This window comes from Pagrus major, chromosome 2 (genome assembly GCF_040436345.1).
Source record: "Pagrus major chromosome 2, Pma_NU_1.0".
Taxonomy (NCBI): domain Eukaryota; kingdom Metazoa; phylum Chordata; class Actinopteri; order Spariformes; family Sparidae; genus Pagrus; species Pagrus major.
Window position 1 is genome coordinate 35,783,720 of NC_133216.1, and position 20,181 is coordinate 35,803,900.

Sequence of the window (20,181 nt, forward strand, 5' to 3'; positions counted from 1 at the left end):
GAACTTTTTTTTTGTGTTTTTATAGAAATTTTTTTGTTGTTTTTTTTTTTTCTTGAACACACAATATGGAACTACACAAAACTCCAAAGGAAACATGCATATATTTCGCATATATATATTACTACTGCTATTTCTGCTCTGGTCCCTGACAGTTCTTCTAGGTCCTAGATGTAAAAGAACAGATGATCCCTTCATGGTCACTGAAATAAGTTGGCACCACTAATGATTCAACAATATAATGTGTTGTTTTCACATACACATGATCAATTAGTGTGCCGTTTTCTGTTGTTGGTTGTTTCACAAATTGAACAAACCCTTTGTTTGTCATGAATTTGGCGACTGACGATGATTTCAACATGTCGTCATTGAAATCTCCCATGATAGCAATTGTATCACTTTGTGGATTCAGCCAATCAAGTAGTTTGTTTAAATTTTGTTTAAACAAAGTCATGGGATAAGATGGTGGTCTGTAAATAACTGCCATCATTATGCTGTATGTAGTGCAGTGGTAAACCAAACATTCTACATTTACATTTGGTACCTGGAGAACATTACATGCCAAATTGTCTGCACTATAAAGGCCAACTCCACCATGTTGTTGGCCTTGAATTTCTGTCAATATTGGGTTGCTGCTACTGTAGGATAAGTTCCTTGACTGATTATGAAAGACATAACCATCCATCTTTACAGTTTCAAATGAGGAAACTGCAGGCAGCCATGTTTCTGTAACAGCAATGCAGTTAAGCTGCAAATGCTGTGTACACAATGCCAAATCAGATACATGTTGTGCCAAATTCTGCACATTCATCAAAAACACAGTAAAGGTCTGCGTACTGAATTTGTGGCTTGTAATGTTGGTGACCATGAAGGGAGGCATCTGTTCAATTGCTTCTTTAATTGTTTCCTTACAATAAATGGCTTTCTCCTTAAAGTCCCTAATCACTAACCCTGACAAATTTCTAACCCGACTTAAAGCTACATACGCCTGTCCAGCTGCAAAAATCTTTTCAAGCGACACTACCGCTTTATCTACTGTGATGCCTTGTACTTTGTGGACAGTACAAGCCCAGGCAAGCTTCAGTGGAAATTGCCTTCGCATTCCACCTTTCGTAGTTGCTCTATCCTCTTCTGGTTCAATGCCCGTGGAACCCATTTCTACTGCACAGGCAAATGCACAGCGCTTCCTCTTCTGTGTGCCTACCCTATCGTCATCAAATTTCACATACACCGTCTGAGGAAACCGCCTTTCCTCATTCTCTGGATAAACTATGTGTGTCACAGTGCCACATACCCCATTAACTAATCCGTCCGCTACATCCAAGTTTTTAAACAACATTACACGGGCATCTTTCCCTAAAAGCAGTGTCTCATCCAGACATGTGTCGTATGCTCTGGAATGATGTCCACTTATCAACTCCAGCTTGCCTGTTTTCTTACTATTAACATAATCCAGAGCCTCTATCCTAACATAATCCGGACAACTTTCAAACAACTGCTTTACATTATGCTCATTTACTTGTCTATTTGTCGGAAATATGTGCAAATCTGAGCTGACTTCACCGGTTTCACAACGTTTTAACATTTCTATGTCACTCTCCAACATCGGGGTACCTTTTGAACGAGTTCTAACTCTGTTCAACAAGTCTGCAAATACCTTATCTTTTTGACGAACAACAGTTTTCAGTTCTGCGACCTTAAACAACTGAGACCACAAATTAACACCTTCGTCGTCTAAATACAGAGCTCTCCCTTTCACTGGAGGCAACTGATAAAAATCTCCAACTGCAATTACACTAACATTTACAAACGGGGAATAGTCACCAGATTGTTTAATTTGTCTTAATCTTCCATGGATATAGGCCAATAGTTTGTGATCAACCATGGAGATTTCATCCATTATCAAAAGTTGCAAACTACTGTATTTAGCACGTAAAGAATTCAGCTTCTCCTCACCCAATGGAGTGTAAGGTAAGCGTACATCTTTACCAATGCTAAATGCACTTTGAATAGTAGTCGCATTTATATTATGTGCCGCAATCCCCGTCGGAGCTGTTAGTAGAACGCAAATGTCGTCCGGATCGTGACACACTCTCGACAACAACCTCATTGCTTCGTATTGTATAGCCCTGATCAAATGGCTCTTACCTGTCCCCGCACCACCTGTAATAAACACATGTATCGGATTTGGCTTTGCTCCATTTACTGTCTCTAAGCACCACTGCCTAATCTGAAAAAAAAATACACATCTGTGTCTCATTCAGAGACCTGACTAAGGCCAAACCGTCACGTCTGCAGAGGACATTGTTCCTCTTTTCTAAATGTGCAACATCTTTATTGTTTACTGCTAAATCTGGAATGCTATCTACAGGTTCGTCCACTATCTGTTCGGTCTGTCTACGTTCCTCTATACACTCTAAACGCTCCAACTCCTGCTCTGGGCAAAGCTCGCACCAGGCATCTTCCACAACACCATCACTACTGATTGAAATTTGAATATCATCCAACTCGTCTGCATCTCTTTCTTTTTTTTTTTAAATTTTTTATTTAGAAAGAGCATTTACAAATGACAATGCCACAGTCTGTTGCAAACAGCCTCAAGCACATGTATGTATACAATGACATTATCAAATAAATAGTCACAGATTACCTGCGTATATTTCTATGTAGCTCTTTCAGATGTTTTTAACATTTTATGTAACATTGTTGAGAACTATTAACAGAAAGGAACATGGGAAGCTTTCACATTGGAGAGGTATAGAAAACAAAATGCCAGTGTAGCAATATAACAAAATAAATAGGTTCAGGTTAAAAAAAATAAATAAAGAAAGGAAAAAACCTAGGTCAATAGAACAGTTTTCCTGACCTTTCTTCAGTAATTTAGGAGAAGTCCATTCTTATAGGTTTGATATACTCAGTCCATTTACTCCAGATTATGTAAAATCTATCTTTCTGGACTTTAAGGGAATATGACAGCCGCTCCATTACATAAATTTCATAAATCATGTCTATCCATTCATCTATAGTGGGTAGATGGGGTTTCAGCCAGTTTCTTGTGATAAGTTTTTTGCTTCCAGCTAGGAGAATTTGGACCAACTTTTTATCGTTACTTCTCCATCCGTCAAATTGAATGTCTCCCATATAAATTGCATCAATTGTAAAAGGGATATTGACTCCAAATACATTGTTAATATGTTTGTGGATTTCCTGCCAATAAGGAACAATGACTGGACAATTCCAGAAAACATGGAAATGATTGGCATTGTCCATCCCACATTGTCTCCAGCAGCTGGAACCCCCTCCCCCATATCTTTTTTGTAAAGGTGTAATAAAAAACCTAATTACACTCTTCCAACAGAATTCACGCCAAATAGTCGAGCAGGATGAAGTCCACTGTATGAGACATATTCTTTTCCAAGCATCCTCTGTTATAATCAAATTGCCTTCTCTTTCCCACTTTTCTTTTATATACCAGGTATTTCCTGATTTGTGATGAAGTATAGCTTTATATAGTTTAGAGATAATCTTAGTACAGGGAGATTCTGATACCAACAAAAGAATTTTCAGAATTCCTGTTTCTATTTTACCTAAATTTGGTCTCAGATTCTGGTTAAAGTAATTTCTAACTTGAAGGTATCTATAGAAATCCTTTTGTTCAAGATTATATCTTTTCTTTAGGTACTCAAAACTATGGAATGTCCCCTCCTTCGTAAATGAGAAATAATTTGTTAGACCTTTGGCAGCCCATTTTTTAAATTTACCATCAGATCTGTTTGGAATGAATTCGGTGTCATAAGCACACCATCGCAGTAGTTTAATTGAATCATTTAAATTACAAGTTTTCGCAGTTTCCTGCCAAGTTCTCAATAGTATGTTTAACCAAGGGTTGCCTATGTTCAGCTGTTTATTTAACAGTTCATTATCTGCAATAGTAGCTTCAATAGGTATCCCTTCTAGTAGCTCAATTTCAACTTCCTTCCAACGTGCAGTATAAGCTGGGGTACATAAGCAAACCAGAGGCCTCAACTGTGCTGCTAAGTAATACTCTCTTAAGGAGGGGAGACCCATACCCCCACTCTCTTTGCTTAGTTGTAAGGTCTTAAACTTAATCCTGGGTTTTTTCCCCTGCCATAAATACCTGGATATCATCACATCCCATTCTATGAATTGCTTGGTTGGTATTGATACTGGAAGACTTTGGAAAAGATAAAGCAATCTCGGCAATATGTTCATTTTAATGGACTCCACCCTGGAGCTTAGACTCAAGAAAGGGATAACATTCCAACGCGAAATGTCAGATTTCAACTGGGAATTTAAGGGGTTATAATTCGAATCAAATAATTTTGTGATATCCTTTGTTAAGTTTACCCCTAAGTATCTAATTGATTCTGCATCCCATTTCATTTTGTATTTGCTTCTGATGTGATTAGGTGGGTTATAGTTGAAGGTGATTACCTGTGTTTTTTGTATATTAAGTTTATATCCTGAATACAACCCATATTGTTCTAGCAGGTTCATAAGCTTTGGAAGTGACTGTGTAGGTTGTGATAAATATATCAATACATCATCCGCAAATAAGGCCAATTTATTTTCTCCCGATGGCATATTTATTCCTTTAATGTCTGTATTTTGTCTGATCCATTGGGCCAAGGGTTCAATAAATAGAGAGAAGAGGAGAGGTGAGGCGCAACAGCCTTGTCTCGTTCCTCTTTCAAGGATGAATGGATTAGATAAGTGACCATTAATTTTAATTTTTGCAGAAGGTTTATCATATAGGGCTTCAAATACTTCAATAATAGATTTATGAAAGCCAAATTTTTCTAAAACTTTATACAAAAAGGACCACCTGACTGAATCAAAAGCCTTTTCGGCATCTAGACTAATAATGACTGTTTCTATTCCTTGTTCGATAATCCGATCTATTATGTGCAAAGTTCTCCTAATATTATCCTGTGTTTGTCTTTGTTTTACAAAGCCAGTTTGGTCCAAGTGGATTAGTTCTGGTAATATATTTTCAATTCTTTTGGACAGGACAGTTGTAAATAATTTATAATCTATATTCAGTACACTAATCGGTCGGTAATTGCTGCACTCCAACTTGTCTTTTCCATCCTTTGGTAACACAGAAATAATAGCATGTCTCCATGAGGCCGGGATCTCTTTCTTCTTCAACACCCAATTAAAAGTTCTCAATAGTACTGGTGCCAGTGCTTCTTTCATAGTCCTGTACCATTCAGAGGTGAAACCATCTGCACCCGGCGACTTTCCTGTTTTCAATTTACTTATTGCTGCATTTAATTCTTCTATTTTTATTTCAGACAATAGTTTATCATTTTGCTCATTTGTAATGGTAGGTAAATTAAGAGTGGCTAAAAATGATTCAATCTGAAAGTCATTATTCATTCTTGGTTGGGAATACAGCGATTTATAATACATTTCAAAACTTTGCTGAATTCTCTCCGTTTTTGTTTCAATGTTCCCCGAATAAGGATTTCTTATTTTATATATTGAATTGTCTGCTTGTTGTTTGCGTAATCTGTAAGATAGGAGTTTAAGAGATTTTCCACCAGCTTCATAATAACGTTGTTTTGTAAATAACAGCATTTTCTGTATTTCCAAAGTACTGATTTCATCTATTTCTTTTTTGATTTTATTCATTTTTAATCTAGTTTCCTTATTTAGAGTCTCTACATGGTCTCTTTGTAATTCCTTTAATTTCTCTTCCAAATTAATGAGCCTTTCTTTTCTGAGTTTCTTTTCGTACGACGAGATAGCTATTATTTTCCCTCTGAGGACTGCTTTGAGCGCATCCCAGAGCACAGATGGCGTCACCTCCCCATTGTCATTCAGCTCCAGATATATTTTAATTTCTTTCCTAATTTTTTCCTTAATTTGTGAGTTGTTTAGAAGATTCGAATTCAGGCGCCAAGGTAAAGATCTTGGTTCATTGTCTAAATGTATTGACATGTATATGGGGCTATGGTCAGATAAAGTAATCGGGCCAATATTACATTGTCTTATTCTGTGAAAGTCTTTGCCAAAGGTGAAAAAATAATCTAATCTGGAATAAACTGCATGAGGTGAGGAGAAGTGGGTAAAATCTCGGCCAGACGGATACAATTCTCTCCAAACATCGATAATTCCCACTTCTTTCATCAAAGCATTCACTTTCTTACTGATAGCTTTTAAGTCTGACTTTTTATTGGAGGAGTCTAATCTAGGATTCAAACGAATATTAAAGTCTCCTCCACAGATTAAAGTGCCCTGGCTTTTTGTAGTCATTATTTCAAATATTTTCTTGTAAAATAGCCAGTCACTTCCAGGGGGGATATAGACATTCAGAAGGGTTATTAAGGCTCCGTTAATTTTCCCAGTAACCAAAACAAATCTTCCTTCCTTGTCCCTAATTTCTGACACGTGTTCATGTGGCGTAGTCTGATGCCACTGTGGGTTTCTTGGCAGGAAAAGACACACGGAGGGATGATTTTTACGCTCTTTTATTTCTCTACACTCGGGCCACACAATAGCTCTCTCGGGGTCGATCACAGGCGTCCTTTGCTGCCGACCGCCAGGAGCATCCGTCCATGTGTGGCTCACTCGTCCTCCTCCAGGTCCAGCACGCTACTGTGTTTTAAAGGAGAGAGTGATTAGCTCAACAGGAAACCGGTGTGCCAATCACTCTCACCTGGCGCTGCTCTCCTGAGCCCTCCCCACACCTCTCTCCTGCAGCCGATGCACCACGCCCCCTCCACATACCTCCACCGCCCGACTTAGGCCGGGGAGCCGTCCGGCCTAACCCACTCCCCCCCCCCTCCTCATGAGAGCGGGAAAGGAAGTCGGCCACAGCCATCTGCACCCCCGGCCTATGGATCACCGTGAACTTAAACGGCTGAAGAGCCAGATACCACCGGGTGATCCGGGCGTTGGCATCCTTCATGCGGTGGAGCCACTGGAGGGGAGCGTGGTCCGAGCAGAGGGTGAATGGGCGCCCCAGCAGGTAGTACCGCAGAGCATCGACCGCCCACCGGATGGCCAGGCACTCCCTCTCCACCGTGCTGTACCTGGCCTCCCTCTCGGACAGCTTGCGGCTGATGTACAGCACTGGGCGGTCGAAGCCCCGCACCTGCTGGGACAGAACGGCCCCCAGCCCTCTGCCCGACGCATCAGTCTGCAGGACAAAAGGGAGAGAGAAGTCAGGTGTGTGGAGAAGAGGCTCCCCACAGAGGGCCTGCTTAACCCTCTCAAACGACCCCTGGCACTGCTCCGTCCACTGGACCGGATCTGAGGCACCCTTTCGGGTGAGGTCAGTCAAGGGGCTGGTCAGCTCTGCGAAGTTGGGAATAAATCGCCGGTAATAGCCGGCCAGCCCCAAAAACCGCCGCACCTCTTTTTTGGTCTTGGGCCTTGGGCAGGCTGCAATCGCTGCTGTCTTATCTACCTGAGGACGCACCTGCCCGCCGCCCAAGTGGTACCCCAGATACCGTACCTCCCTCCGTCCAACTGCACACTTCTTCGGGTTGGCCGTGAGCCCCGCCTGCCTCAGTGACTCGAGCACCGCGGCCACCTGCTGCACATGCTCCACCCAGGTGTTACTATGGATGATGACGTCATCCAGGTAGGCGGCAGCATATACAGCATGTGGACGCAGCACCCGGTCCATGAGGCGTTGAAACGTGGCTGGGGCCCCGAACAACCCGAATGGAAGTGTAACAAATTGGTACAAACCGTACGGAGTGGAGAAGGCCGTTTTCTCCCTAGACTCTGGAGATAAGGGAATCTGCCAGTAGCCTTTGGTCAAATCCAGCGTCGTGAAAAAACGAGCAGTGCCCAAGCGGTCCAGGAGTCCGTCGACCCGGGGCATAGGATAGGCGTCAAACCGTGAAACATCATTCACCTTACGATAGTCCACACAGAACCGGATAGACCCATCTTTCTTGGTTACAAGAACGATGGGGCTACACCAGGCACTGTTGGACTCTTCTATTACCCCCATCTCCAACATGGCTTTCAATTCTGCCTGGACCACTTTTCTCTTGTGTTCAGGCAAACGATAGGGCCGTGAACGCACTGTCACGCCCGGGTGAGTCTGCACGTGGTGTTGAATAAGGCTTGTGCGTCCTGGCAGGGGGGAGAACACATCAGCGTAACGCTGCTGCAACCTGGCAATGTCTGCTCTCTGGGACGGCGAGAGATGGTTTTCACATAGGAGCGAGGCAGGATTGGTCGATTTTGGTACCTCAGGCCCCAACTCATCTCTCTCTGCCACTGCCGTCACCAGGGAAACAGACTCCGCCTCTCTCCAAGCTTTAAGGAGGTTGAGGTGATAAATCTGTGTAGCCCCTCCCCGGTCAGATTGCACAAGCTCATAGTCAACCTCACCCACTCGCCGTGTGACCACAAAGGGCCCTTGCCACTTGGCGAGTAATTTGGAGTTGGAAGATGGGAGCAATACAAGCACTTTATCTCCCGGTGAGAATTGTCTTAACCTAGATCCTCTGTTGTACAGCCGCTGCTGACGTTCCTGGGCCCGGAGCAAATTCTCACGTGATAACTGTCCTAGTGTGTGGAGTTTTGCTCTCAGGTCCAGGACGTATTGAACTTCGTTTTTACTGGGGCTTGGACCTTCCTCCCAGCTTTCTTTAACCAGGTCCAAAACCCCGCGTGGTCTCCTGCCAAACAGCAGTTCAAAGGGAGAAAATCCCGTGGAGGCCTGGGGTACCTCGCGTACTGCAAACAACAGAGGATCTAGCCACTTATCCCAATTGCTACTATCATCGTGAACAAATTTACGGATCATGGACTTCAACGTCTTATTCAGGCGCTCAACGAGGCCGTCAGTTTGAGGGTGGTAAACACTGGTCCGAATTGACTTGATGCCCAATAATCCGTACAGTTCTCTCAGTGTTCGTGACATAAATTGGGTGCCTTGGTCAGTCAGGATCTCTTTCGGGATCCCGACTCGGGAGATAACTTGAACCAGCGCCTGCGCCACACTCTTTGCAGAGATGGTGCGCAGCGGCACTGCCTCTGGATATCGTGTTGCGTAATCCACAAGAACTAACACAAAGCGATATCCACGTGCGCTCCGGTGAAATGGCCCGATGAGGTCCATCCCAATACGGTCAAAAGGGACCTCAATCAGTGGTAATGGGCGCAAAGGCGCTCTCGGGGTGGCCGGTTGGTTAACCAACTGGCATTCGGGACAAGACGCACACCAGCGGCGCACGTCCGCCCAAATACCAGGCCAATAGAATCGGGCCATTACACGGTTAAGTGTCTTTTCACACCCCATATGTCCAGCCATCGGGTTATAATGAGCCGCCTGAAAGACCATTTCCCGGCGGCTTTTCGGTACCAACAACTGGGTCATTATTTCTCCTGTCTGAGTGTCACGGCTCACTCTGTAAAGTCTGTCCCTACGTAATGAAAAGTGTGGATATGTTAACGTGTCAGGGCGCACCGTGTGACCATCAATTTTTATCACTTGGTCAAAGGCAAAGCGTAGAGTATCATCACGAGACTGCTCGAGTGGAAAATCTTCCATGGAGTCAAACACAGGAACCTGCGGAGCCTCCTGAGAAGGCTCCGCTGGCTCCCCCTCCCCGTCTGCAGTGTCGGACAACCTCGCGTCACCGCTGAGCACAGCGCACATATCCCATGTCCCTGTCGGCCGTGAGCGCACCCCCACACACTGCCCCACTAGCTTATCAAACCCCGGCCAATCAGTACCCAGAATCAGGGGGTGCGTTAGGCGGGAGCTAACCGCAGCCTTCACACTATGCTTTTTTCCCTTAAACCGAATTTCCACTGGTACTACAGGGTATCTGTGAATATCCCCATGCACACACCTAATATCCACCCATCCAGCCTCTATCAGAGCCCCGGGTCGAATCAGACTCTGGCGAACTATAGACTGCATGCAGCCCGAGTCCACCATCGCCTGATATGTACCCCCCTGAATCCTTACCGGAACGCTGTACGTCCCTCCTGGACCGGGGGAAGGTGCTGGAGGGCCGACAACCCGAATCACTTGACCGACCTCCATGAGTGGGCATTCACGGCGGAAGTGTCCGGGCTGTCCACACCTCCAGCACTCCTGCCCTGCCGCCTGAGGAACCCTCTGTGGGCTGAGAGCAGCCCCTGTAGCGGCTGGAACCTGGGAAGGAAAGAGAGGAGAAGGGGGATTAGATCGGGGAGGAGGAGAGGGTCGAGCGGGTGTGTGCGTGTATGTGTGTGGGTCGGGCGCAGGTCTTCTCCGGGGTGCCGGCGTGGGGCGGGCGGGAGCGGCTGGCCGACCCTCATGTGCCCGGGCTCTGGAGAGCACGGCCAGATGGTCCTCCGCCAGTGTGATGGCCGCGGTCAGGTCCACCGGGCGGTGGCAGTGCACCCAGTCCGAGGTGGCAGCTGGAAGCCCCTCCGTGAACTGCTCCAAGACGACCTGGTCTACCAACTGGACCTCGCCGGCGGAATCCCCGGGCTGCAGCCATCGCGTTGCCGCGTCCTTCAGCTGCTGTGCGAAGACGAACGGCCGCTCTACGGGTCCGAGCCTGGCTCCCCGAAACCTGCGGCGATGGTCCTCCGCGGAGAATCCCAGTCGGTCCAGGATGGCCCTCTTTATGTTCTCGTACTGTCGGGAGGGGGCAGGCAGGCCGAGCGCCGCAGTTTGAGCATCCCCCGACAGAAGGGGGAGCAGTCGCACGGCCCACTCCGCCTCCGGCCAGCCGCATGCCTTCGCCGTCTCTTCAAACATCCCCAGAAATGTCTGTGGGTCGTCCTGCTCCGACATTTTATGGAGCGCCAACCCAACGAGCGAGGGGGCCGGTGCCGCTGCCCCCGCCCGATTCACCATCACCTCTAACAGCTGGGTCTGTTTCTCGGCCTGACCCTGAAGCGCTGCCAGCTGCTGCCTGCTGAGCATGGCCTGGTCTCGGTTCATGGCCGCTATTTCTGCCAGCATCTGAGCCAGCGCCATAATTGGTTGCTGCGGTTCTGTCATCCCCCGTCTCTGCGTTCGCCTGCCGAATCACGTTGGGCGCCAATGTGGCGTAGTCTGATGCCACTGTGGGTTTCTCGGCAGGAAAAGACACACGGAGGGATGATTTTTACGCTCTTTTATTTCTCTACACTCAGGCCACACAATAGCTCTCTCGGGGTCGATCACAGGCGTCCTTTGCTGCCGACCGCCAGGAGCATCCGTCCATGTGTGGCTCACTCGTCCTCCTCCAGGTCCAGCACGCTACTGTGTTTTAAAGGAGAGAGTGATTAGCTCAACAGGAAACCGGTGTGCCAATCACTCTCACCTGGCGCTGCTCTCCTGAGCCCTCCCCACACCTCTCTCCTGCAGCCGATGCACCACGCCCCCTCCACAGTTCATATTTAACTTGACCAGATATCAATACAGCGACTCCTCTGCGGCGTCCTGATTTGTGAGAAGATGAATATATGTATTTGAAGCCCATTTTGTTTAGCTTATCGTGCTCTATATCACTCAAATGTGTTTCCTGTAGAAAAGCGATTTGAATTTTTTCTTTTTTTAATTTGGACAAAATTTTCCCTCTTTTGATTGGACTATGTATACCATTTACATTATAAGAAGCTACTTTTAGAGTTTTACCTTGCATACATGTGAACAGAAATCAGTCTCCATATACTTCCTAGGGAAGCCTCCCCTCCCTGAAAGAACTGACAGGGAATGAACGTAGAAAAAGAATGTTAAACCAAAAATACAGAACAAATAAACATGAAATATAACAAAACTGTGTATGACTTCCACTTCAGAGGTCTTTGATGTGACCCTACTAGAGTCTCTAGGGAAAGTCCCTCCCTGAATCCAGAAGAGGGGGCCCTACTGAAGATAGCTGCACCAACAAGACCCCCTCTGCACCCTGTAGTCTTGCATTTAGTAATTTAACATCATTGATCAGAATGACCAGGTAATAGTGACATTTCCCCGTTTAGATTTAGGTTTTTATATTTGTAAATACACCAGCCCAATCTACCTGACTTTGAAGGGGAAAAATAAAAATAAAAAAAATGAAAATGAAGGGGGGCTCATTTACCAGATAAACATGACCAGTCTTAACTTGAAGTTGTTGGAGGTGAGGCCCGCCTGAAAGATTGTAGTCTCTCCTTGAAGTTGGACTCTCGTCTGGAGTGGGATGCGCGTCTCCCCCTCCGCTGGCTGTTCCTCACCCACGTCAGCTGCCGCATTTTGTCCATCAGAGTCTCTGGAGGTTTGACGATCTCTACCGGGTATCCTCTGTTTGACATGTCAGTTGCCGCTTCCTCGGCGCTCTCGTAGATCTGGGTTTCGTCGTTGTATTTGACTTTAAGCCGCGCTGGGTACAGGGTTTGGAACGGGATCTGGCGCTCCTTCAGGATCTTGCGTATTTCTGTATATGCCCTTCTTTTCTGAAGAGTACGCGGCGCATAATCGTTGTCCAGGTTTATTCGCCTCCCTTGCCAGGTAAAACCCTTTTTCTGCCAGGCTAAGCGGAGAACATTTTCTTTTGTTTTGGAGCTGAGGAATCTCACCAGGATGGATCTCGGCGCTGCGTCCTCAGGTGGCTGTGGACCGAGCGCACGGTGCGCTCTTTCCAGGTGCAAGGGCATGTCGTCGGGTATGTCGAGGTTTTCGCGGAGTAACTTTTCCACAAATGAAGTCATGGATTGGGACTGCTTTTCGGCTCCCTCGGTGACCCCATAGAGCCGTATGTTTTCACGTCTCGACCGGTTCTCCTGGTCGGTTATCTTGGCATCCAGCGAGTTGTGTAGCTTAAGCATTTCTGCTAAGATATCCTCTGTGTTTTGGACTCGTTCCTCGACTTTCATTATTCGCTCTTCCGCCTCGTCTAGTCTTACGTTGGTCTTTGAAATTTCCCCCTTAATGTCCTCCAACTGTTGCTTGTTGTCCTGGCGAAAGCCCCTCAGCTCCCGAAGGATCAAGTCCAGATCAACTTTCTCTTCGCCTGGCATTGCGTTAGCCTGTTTGCTAGCGGTGGTCTGCGTGTCGCCTGGTCTTTCGTCGACATTTATTTCTGGCTGCTGAGTCCCCCTCTTGCCTTTTAGCCTGGTATCCATCGTTACCCCCGCTTAACAGAGTATATAAAAGTGATATTTCGCTTTTTGGGGGGTTAATTCAATGACTTTGTAGAGGGTGCAGACGGGAGCTCCCTAACTAAGCTGCCATCTTGTCCGTGTCCCACCCGGAAGCCCGTCTGCATCTCTTTCAAATTTGCATCTATTCTGATCAACAATCACTTTAACCGAATGTAGCAGTTTATCACCTAATCTCACATGACCATGACTATAAAACTGCTCAAACGTCTCAAACCCTGCCGGTTTGAGATGGCTGTCTTGACAATACGGCAGGAACAACTGCAAAATGCTCTGATGGAACAATTCCGGATTCTTAGTCTCCGAAAAGTGCACGTAACGAACAACAGCAGGCTGCGTGCGTGTTCTTTTCACAACAAATCCACAATTATTGTTTAATTTAACCCTATTGACACACGTTTCATTTTTACTCACAACACGATACTCTGATGCAAATGTTGCCAAACACATGTCATTAAATGTACCATCCTTCGGCCTATTCTTGTACCTGTCAACAGTGTTCCTCATCCACATATCTTCATCGTTAAGATCATGTGATGATGCCTTTTGTTTTAACACACTTAAAGGCAAACTCATTCTAACTGTGTTCTCCCCTACCGGCACAAACACAACTTTCCTAGAGCACTCCTTAAGATGCATGTTTGTCAATCTATACACTGCCTCTTGAGCACAAACATCCCTGTTGTGTAAATACACACTTCCTAAATTTTTCAATGCATCTTTAGCACTACTATTACCCTCTTTAGCTGCTTCCCTCTGAGCACTTCCTAACAACAACCCCATCTCCTTTTCTGCCTTGGAGATGTAAGAAATAATGTACACGACACAAGCATAGGCATCAACGACATATTGGATGTCAATATTAGCATTCCAGCATTTTAAAAGTGGTTTGCTATACTGATTTATCCAAACCTCGTTCGCCTGCCTCTTCAAAACAACATGCGTCTTCCTGCCAACACGATTGTACGCGGCCTCAAAAACACTTTGATTTAATCCTAAATGTCTAAACAACTGTTCCACACTATCAAAACTGGCATTCTCATCTGAAAGAGCTGTTTTAATTTTTGTCATAATGGCGACTGCAATGTCTTTTTTCATGATCTCAGGTTTTTTCTGCCCCTCATTTTTGCACGCACAGCTGTCCAATTTCTGTGCTTCATCTACCTTACATTTACAAGATTTTGTGCCGTCCTCTTCACCAACTTCACATGAAATAAAAGTTTTTGCAGACGGCGGCTTAGGAAAATTGAAACGACAAACAGTTTCATTCTTTTTACAAGATTTTGAATGTCGTTTTGAATGTTGTTGCACAGATGTAACGATGTCCAATAATGTTTCATCCTGTGCAGGTAATTCACATGTGACATAGTGATCAATAAATTTAACTACCTCTTCATCTGTGTTTTTATTGATTATTGGGGCATTCTCTATCCAAAAGAGGCAGTGAACATGTGGTGATCCACGCTGCTGGAATTCCACCCTATAAAAATAATCCTTTATTTTGCCAATAGGATTAGATGGAGACATGAGCACCTCTCTTAAAAAACAATGCCAGCGAAAATCAAACATTGTGGCCGCAGTGACCGGATTGCCACGCAAAAGTTGACACCTATCTGCCCATTCTAACTGTTCAGCTGTCTCTGTTCTACCTGCCTGCTTCAAAATACTATTGAGGAGATTTCTCCACCGCATGTCAGCTGAAGAAAACGAACAAAACCAGGTGGGGACACCCAACTGACGAACACAAGCCAACAAATCACGCTGGGCTGCCTGCCAAAAAGATGGGGTACCTCGAATAGGTTTAAGAAAACGAAACCCATCATCAAACTGCAACAACTTTTTCAAAGATTCTTCGTCATTCAATAAATTTCTGCTAACTTTTTGAGATCTAGCACCTCCTTTACCCTTCCGCAATGCTATTGATACATTTGACACAACCTGTTCTACCTCAGATAAGTACTGAGCAAAAAAGATGTATTCAACATTTTGTGCAAATCTACCATCAGCATGTAAAATCCTGTTATTAAAATAACGCGACAAAGTCAAACGATGCTGTCTACTATCACGATATGTACCAAGTCCACCAGGAAACAACACCGGGAAGCATTTTGCTTCATTTGTATGATCAGACAACAACCTGACAGGAGAGTTCCCTTCTGCTGGAGCCAAATTCAATATATCATCAAAGTATTGATCCAGTGTTTCCTGACCAATATCTACAGGCATAAGACAAGTGTCCTGGAACATGCAATGTTGTTGTCTATCATGCAGAAGCTCATCTTCCCCAACATCTGCAGATGCTTCACCACCACCATTACAATCAGTATCCAATTCCCTACAAAACTGGTTTATCCACGCTTCATTAAACTCTACATCTTTATAATGGACATTTGTCTGTTTCAAATATTGCAAAGCCTGCCTTACGCGCATAGTATCAACAAACTGATACTCATAATGTCCTTTATAAGTTAGCTTCCGCTTCAACTTTACTGGCAACAAAGATCCTTCCATCTCTGTACGTGGCAGCAAATTGCTCGTCTGCACAATATTTGCAGGAACACATGTTACAGGTCCGTGTACTCCATTTTGCCCACCTTTAGGCAACGCCAACATCTTCATAAATGGAATATGCAACGCTATCAAATGTTGCTCTAAACTGTTCAAACACGCCAATTCTGGTGGAATGGGACAAACCGCCAAATTGTTCAAAGCACATTCAGGTGGCACCACACCTTTACTAATCTTAGAATGACAAGTGCTACAAATCCATAGCTCTCCTCTAGCTGTGTCCAACCATTTACATGGCAATACGCAGTCTTCATCACATTTATGTAAATACTTTTCACTAATACATTTATCTGCAATTACACTTATTTCTTTACTTTTTGTGTAATCATCTCTTTTACACTTTAAAACCTGCTTTTTAAACAACCCTCTGTGGCACACACAGCACACAAAATCTGGCCCATCTTTAACTTTATCCCAAAACTGTTCTCTAACATAATCAAACTGCTCTGCCTTTTCTTTATTTTGTTCCCTTTTCAATTTGTTTCTAGCTATAACCCGCTTCTTATGCTCAAGACTTCCATAATACTTACTTGTACTGATGGCTTTTACATGCTGCCTGTGCACTTCACTTTTTCTATATTTCATTTTACTCATCTCCTTAACGTTATGCGTATGTACTACATTTAGCCTATATTTCATTTTACTCATCTCCTTAACATTATGCTTATGTATTACATTTAGCCTATATTTCATTTTACTCATCTCCATAACTTTATGCTTATGTACTACATTTAGCCTATATTTCATTTTACTCATCTCCTTAACTTTATGCTCATGTAGTACATTTTCCCTATATTTCATTTTACTCATCTCCTTAAGTTTATGCTTATGTACAACATTTTCCATATATTTCTTTTTATTGATTTCAATGACTTTCTTCCTAAAATCATTTACCTGGTACTTTATTTTACTTTTTAAGTTCTTTTTACTTTTCAAATACTTAGAAGGACTAACATTAGTTGTGTTAAATGTAAATGAAGTCTGCTCTTGCGTACACACAGTACTATCCTGCTGTTCTTTAACATTATCTTCAATATCGATAACTTCTTCAGCTACACAACCTGTACCTACAACTGGACTTGAACTCACAGCACAAACACGACCCTCTCTACTTTGAACTCTAAAATTGTACCCTCCAGAACAGGACCTGCTCACTTTGCAGTACATATAACAAGTCTGCATCTGAGGCCGCATGACACAAACAACATTCTCATAATGGTTACCGTTACAATTCTCTAAATACACTGCCTGATTGGACAACCGCCTATTCTTGCAACTGTATTCAAGCCAGCGATCACCACAATATGTGAAAATATTCACTCCTAAACAATCTGCTGCTGCTTGAATCTCTACTTCAGTGGCCCAACTACCAAGATAACTCATTCTCGATCTACTGAGATAATCTGCCATCGAGCAATACTCAGGACGCAAAGTATATGCTAAAGGATTGGCACGTAATTGCTTAAACACAGCTAATCTAATTTTTCGATGATTCTTCTGTGTGCCACACACAGCTTGACTAACCGCTCTAAAGAAACAATTACCATCACCAACTATTTGCTCGTTCTTACAAGGAGCCCCTAATGCACCGACCTCTGTCGATACCAGATAAAGTTTCTCTGACTCTACGTTCAACTGTTTGCATAAAGCTTGTACAATGTCACTACGCAGCGGATTAAACTCAAGACTTTTACTTGTCACATCGCTGACAAATACAACGTCTGAATTAACCACATTAACATCCCTGCTTTTCAACTTTTTCGATCCACGATCACCCACTGAAATCTTGCGCTTCACACCTCTCTGATGAGTGCTGTCAAGTGTTACCTGTTCAGCCAACACTTTAAGTGCTGGCTGAAGAGGTAAGCTACAACCAAAGTCAACCTCTCTGCTTTCCTCATTTGCACTTTGACTTTTGTGAGTGACACAAACACCGGCAATCTCAAACAGCTTTGGAGCGTTCATTGCGGTGGCAAATTTGCATATGTGATCAAACACATGGTCAAGGCAACTAAAATACACAACAACGCTTAACCCGTTCTCATCTACCATGCCATCTGCATCGCGTGCGTGGGAGTCAACAACGGCATACTGCCCATCTTGACCAATGATAGCACACGTGGTGCCACTCACAGTCAGAAAGCATGTGTCATATTTACTACACATCTTTCTCAAACCATTCCTGAGAGTGGTGTACACGCCTGCATCAATAAGCTGTCTGTCAACCACATCAACATCACCAGAAACGTAGTCACCATACTCAAACTGAAATTTCTGTCCATCAATAATTGACTCTTTGGGCAAATCTGGAACACACAGCAGTTGAGACCTCCCACTGATGGAATTACTTTCCCGCAACGACGTGTAGAGCTCATCCCCTAACTCTACAACCTTATCCAGATCACCAGACTGCCACGAAAACACAGAATCGATGCTGTGTTTGGCTAAAGCTACCAAACTTACAGCCATACACTGGAGCCCTGCGTGTTGGAACCGATCGTCCCCTTGATGAAAAGTTCCCCTGATGGAACTTACGTCAATCTCTGGCCTTACTGAAATGCTGTCCTGGACCTCTGCTGCAACACCAACATCGACAGTCTCGCCTGCAAACAATGTAGCACTCTCCCTGTCGCCATCAACTGGACACAACACGACAGAAATGCCATGGACGGCATACCACTTCGCACCTAAAGACTCCTTCAAATGACTGATGTGAAGCATCAAGTCATTAAGGCACGTGTTGAAAACAGCCACAGATGTGCCAATACTAGATGCCATCCCAGATGCATCACGCGTACCACAATCAACAACCACAAAATACTCGTTATGGAGAATAATGGCACTAACCGCACCCCCGAGGTTCAACAGACACGTGCCGTGGTTAAACAAGTGCTCTTGCAGCTTCTCGTACATCAAGGTGTCCTCATCCAGCCAATTAAAATCACTACGTGCTGGAGGAGGAATCGCTACCTGCCACTGCCTACCAAACACATTGTGCTGTTCAATCAACTTGCACAACTCCTGTTTAGCACCGCTCTTCTGCCTAGCTTCAATGTAACTTCCCAGTTTGCCACCTTCTACGCCTATGTTATCAATATCTGTCCCTTTCCACGTACACACTGGAGACATGACATGTTGCATAACTGCTGCAACACCACATGCCATGGGTGTATTTATGTCATAAGTGACTGGTGCACTTCTGACATAAATACCAGGAACAACAGACTGCAGGGACTCTGCACACCTGCAAGAAACGGGGTTAGCGTCACACTTACCATTGTTGGACCTTGGTGTCGGCGAGACACCAAGATCGACGACAGGCTGAAGGTCCCCCCCCGGCGCAGCGACGACGGTGGCAGCGGCGGCGACGGCGGTGGCGACCTAGAAAAAAAAAAAAACCCATTAAATAATCTGGACAAATAAACTGTGCTACCATTATTATAAAAAGGTACTAGACACACATTTTGCACAAACTGTACTAACCTCCCCCCTGGCGTCCACTTTCACATGAGCAGTTGCAGGCGGTGGCACACGTTTCACCATGGGCAAAGCTCTCGCCGGGACCTAGACAAGATTTTTTACAATGATTATCCAATTATTGACGTAATACTGCAGACACGCACCAAAAAAAAGTCACAATAACTGAAATATTGAATAAAATCAAGACAAACCTTCTGGCTCGCAGAAGTCCGACGATGTTCCACTTTTGGACGCTAATGGAAGAAAAACAAAATACACTTTATTAAGCCATATTTGAGCAAAAGTCATTGTGGAACATATTGTGCAGTTTTGCATGTTGTTGTGAGTGTATCAGCAAAAAGAAGACACTAAACAGACTTCAACAAACCAACATATACAACTTGCATGCAGTTTACCTTTGAGCTTCGTGGAACATCAGTTGATTCAGGGCTAGGAAGATGGGATGGAACAGCAGCATCCATCGCAGCCAACACTGAACTGCTGAACCAAACAGGGTTTGGCTGGATGAAACAGTGCTGCAGTGCACTTGCGTCAACCTGTGAAATACATATAGAGAACGACTGCTCTGTCAAATCGCCATCATCTTCTCAACAATCATGTCAAAAAACAGTCCAGGTTCAATCGATCGTAACATACCTGCTGCTGAACCACCCTCTCTGCACCAGAGGACTGCTCAAGTTCCTCAGGTGCTCTCCTCTGTAATGACAAAATAAGATATTCTGTATTAAACACCCTGTCAACCATTACAGAGGTCAGCTGATCAATATTACATCAACCACACCGCTACAATGTGTAAACAATTACCTTCCCGCCCTTGCCAACAGCTGTCCACCCAAAGGGGTTTGATGGACGAGGTACGGTGACCTGTCCCATGACAACCACCTTTGGGACGACGTGCCTACGAGGCGGCGATGTTCTGGGAGCGACCAGTAGCTTTGGTGTTGGAGGCTGCAGTTGTTCGAACGCAGCCGTCCACAGCAGCTCAGCTAGAATGGGCATGCCGTCACTATCGCTGAGGTG

The 20,181-nt window shown here is 44.7% G+C and overlaps 2 protein-coding genes across 2 annotated transcripts; both read right to left on the reverse strand.

The window, feature by feature from the left end:
* Positions 1-157: 157 nt before the first annotated feature.
* On the reverse strand, positions 158-15,543 carry LOC140991981 (uncharacterized). The gene is given in 3 exon segments (XM_073462169.1): positions 158-2,236; positions 2,238-2,509; positions 13,203-15,543. Coding segments are annotated over 3 exon segments (4,692 nt in total).
* Positions 15,544-15,677: 134 nt separating this feature from the next.
* LOC140991991 (uncharacterized) lies at positions 15,678-18,846 on the reverse strand. The gene is made up of 4 exons (XM_073462182.1): positions 18,253-18,846; positions 17,574-18,222; positions 16,837-17,531; positions 15,678-15,707 (listed from the first exon to the last, which is right to left on the reverse strand). Exons 1-4 carry the CDS (start codon positions 18,844-18,846, stop codon positions 15,678-15,680), a joined length of 1,968 nt encoding a protein of 655 aa, XP_073318283.1.
* Between the last annotated feature and the right edge of the window lie 1,335 nt (positions 18,847-20,181).

Coding starts and splice junctions, on each gene's coding strand:
- LOC140991991 (XM_073462182.1), bottom strand. CDS start 18,846: ATGGCATGTGGTGTTGCAGCAGTTATGCAACATGTCATGTCTCCAGTG. Junction 18,223..18,252: donor ATGTTGGTGTTGCAGCAGAG/GTCCAGGACAGC, acceptor GTAAGGCCAGAG/ATTGACGTAAGTTCCATCAG. Junction 15,708..16,836: donor CTTGTTATATGTACTGCAAA/GTGAGCAGGTCC, acceptor CGTTGCCTAAAG/GTGGGCAAAATGGAGTACAC.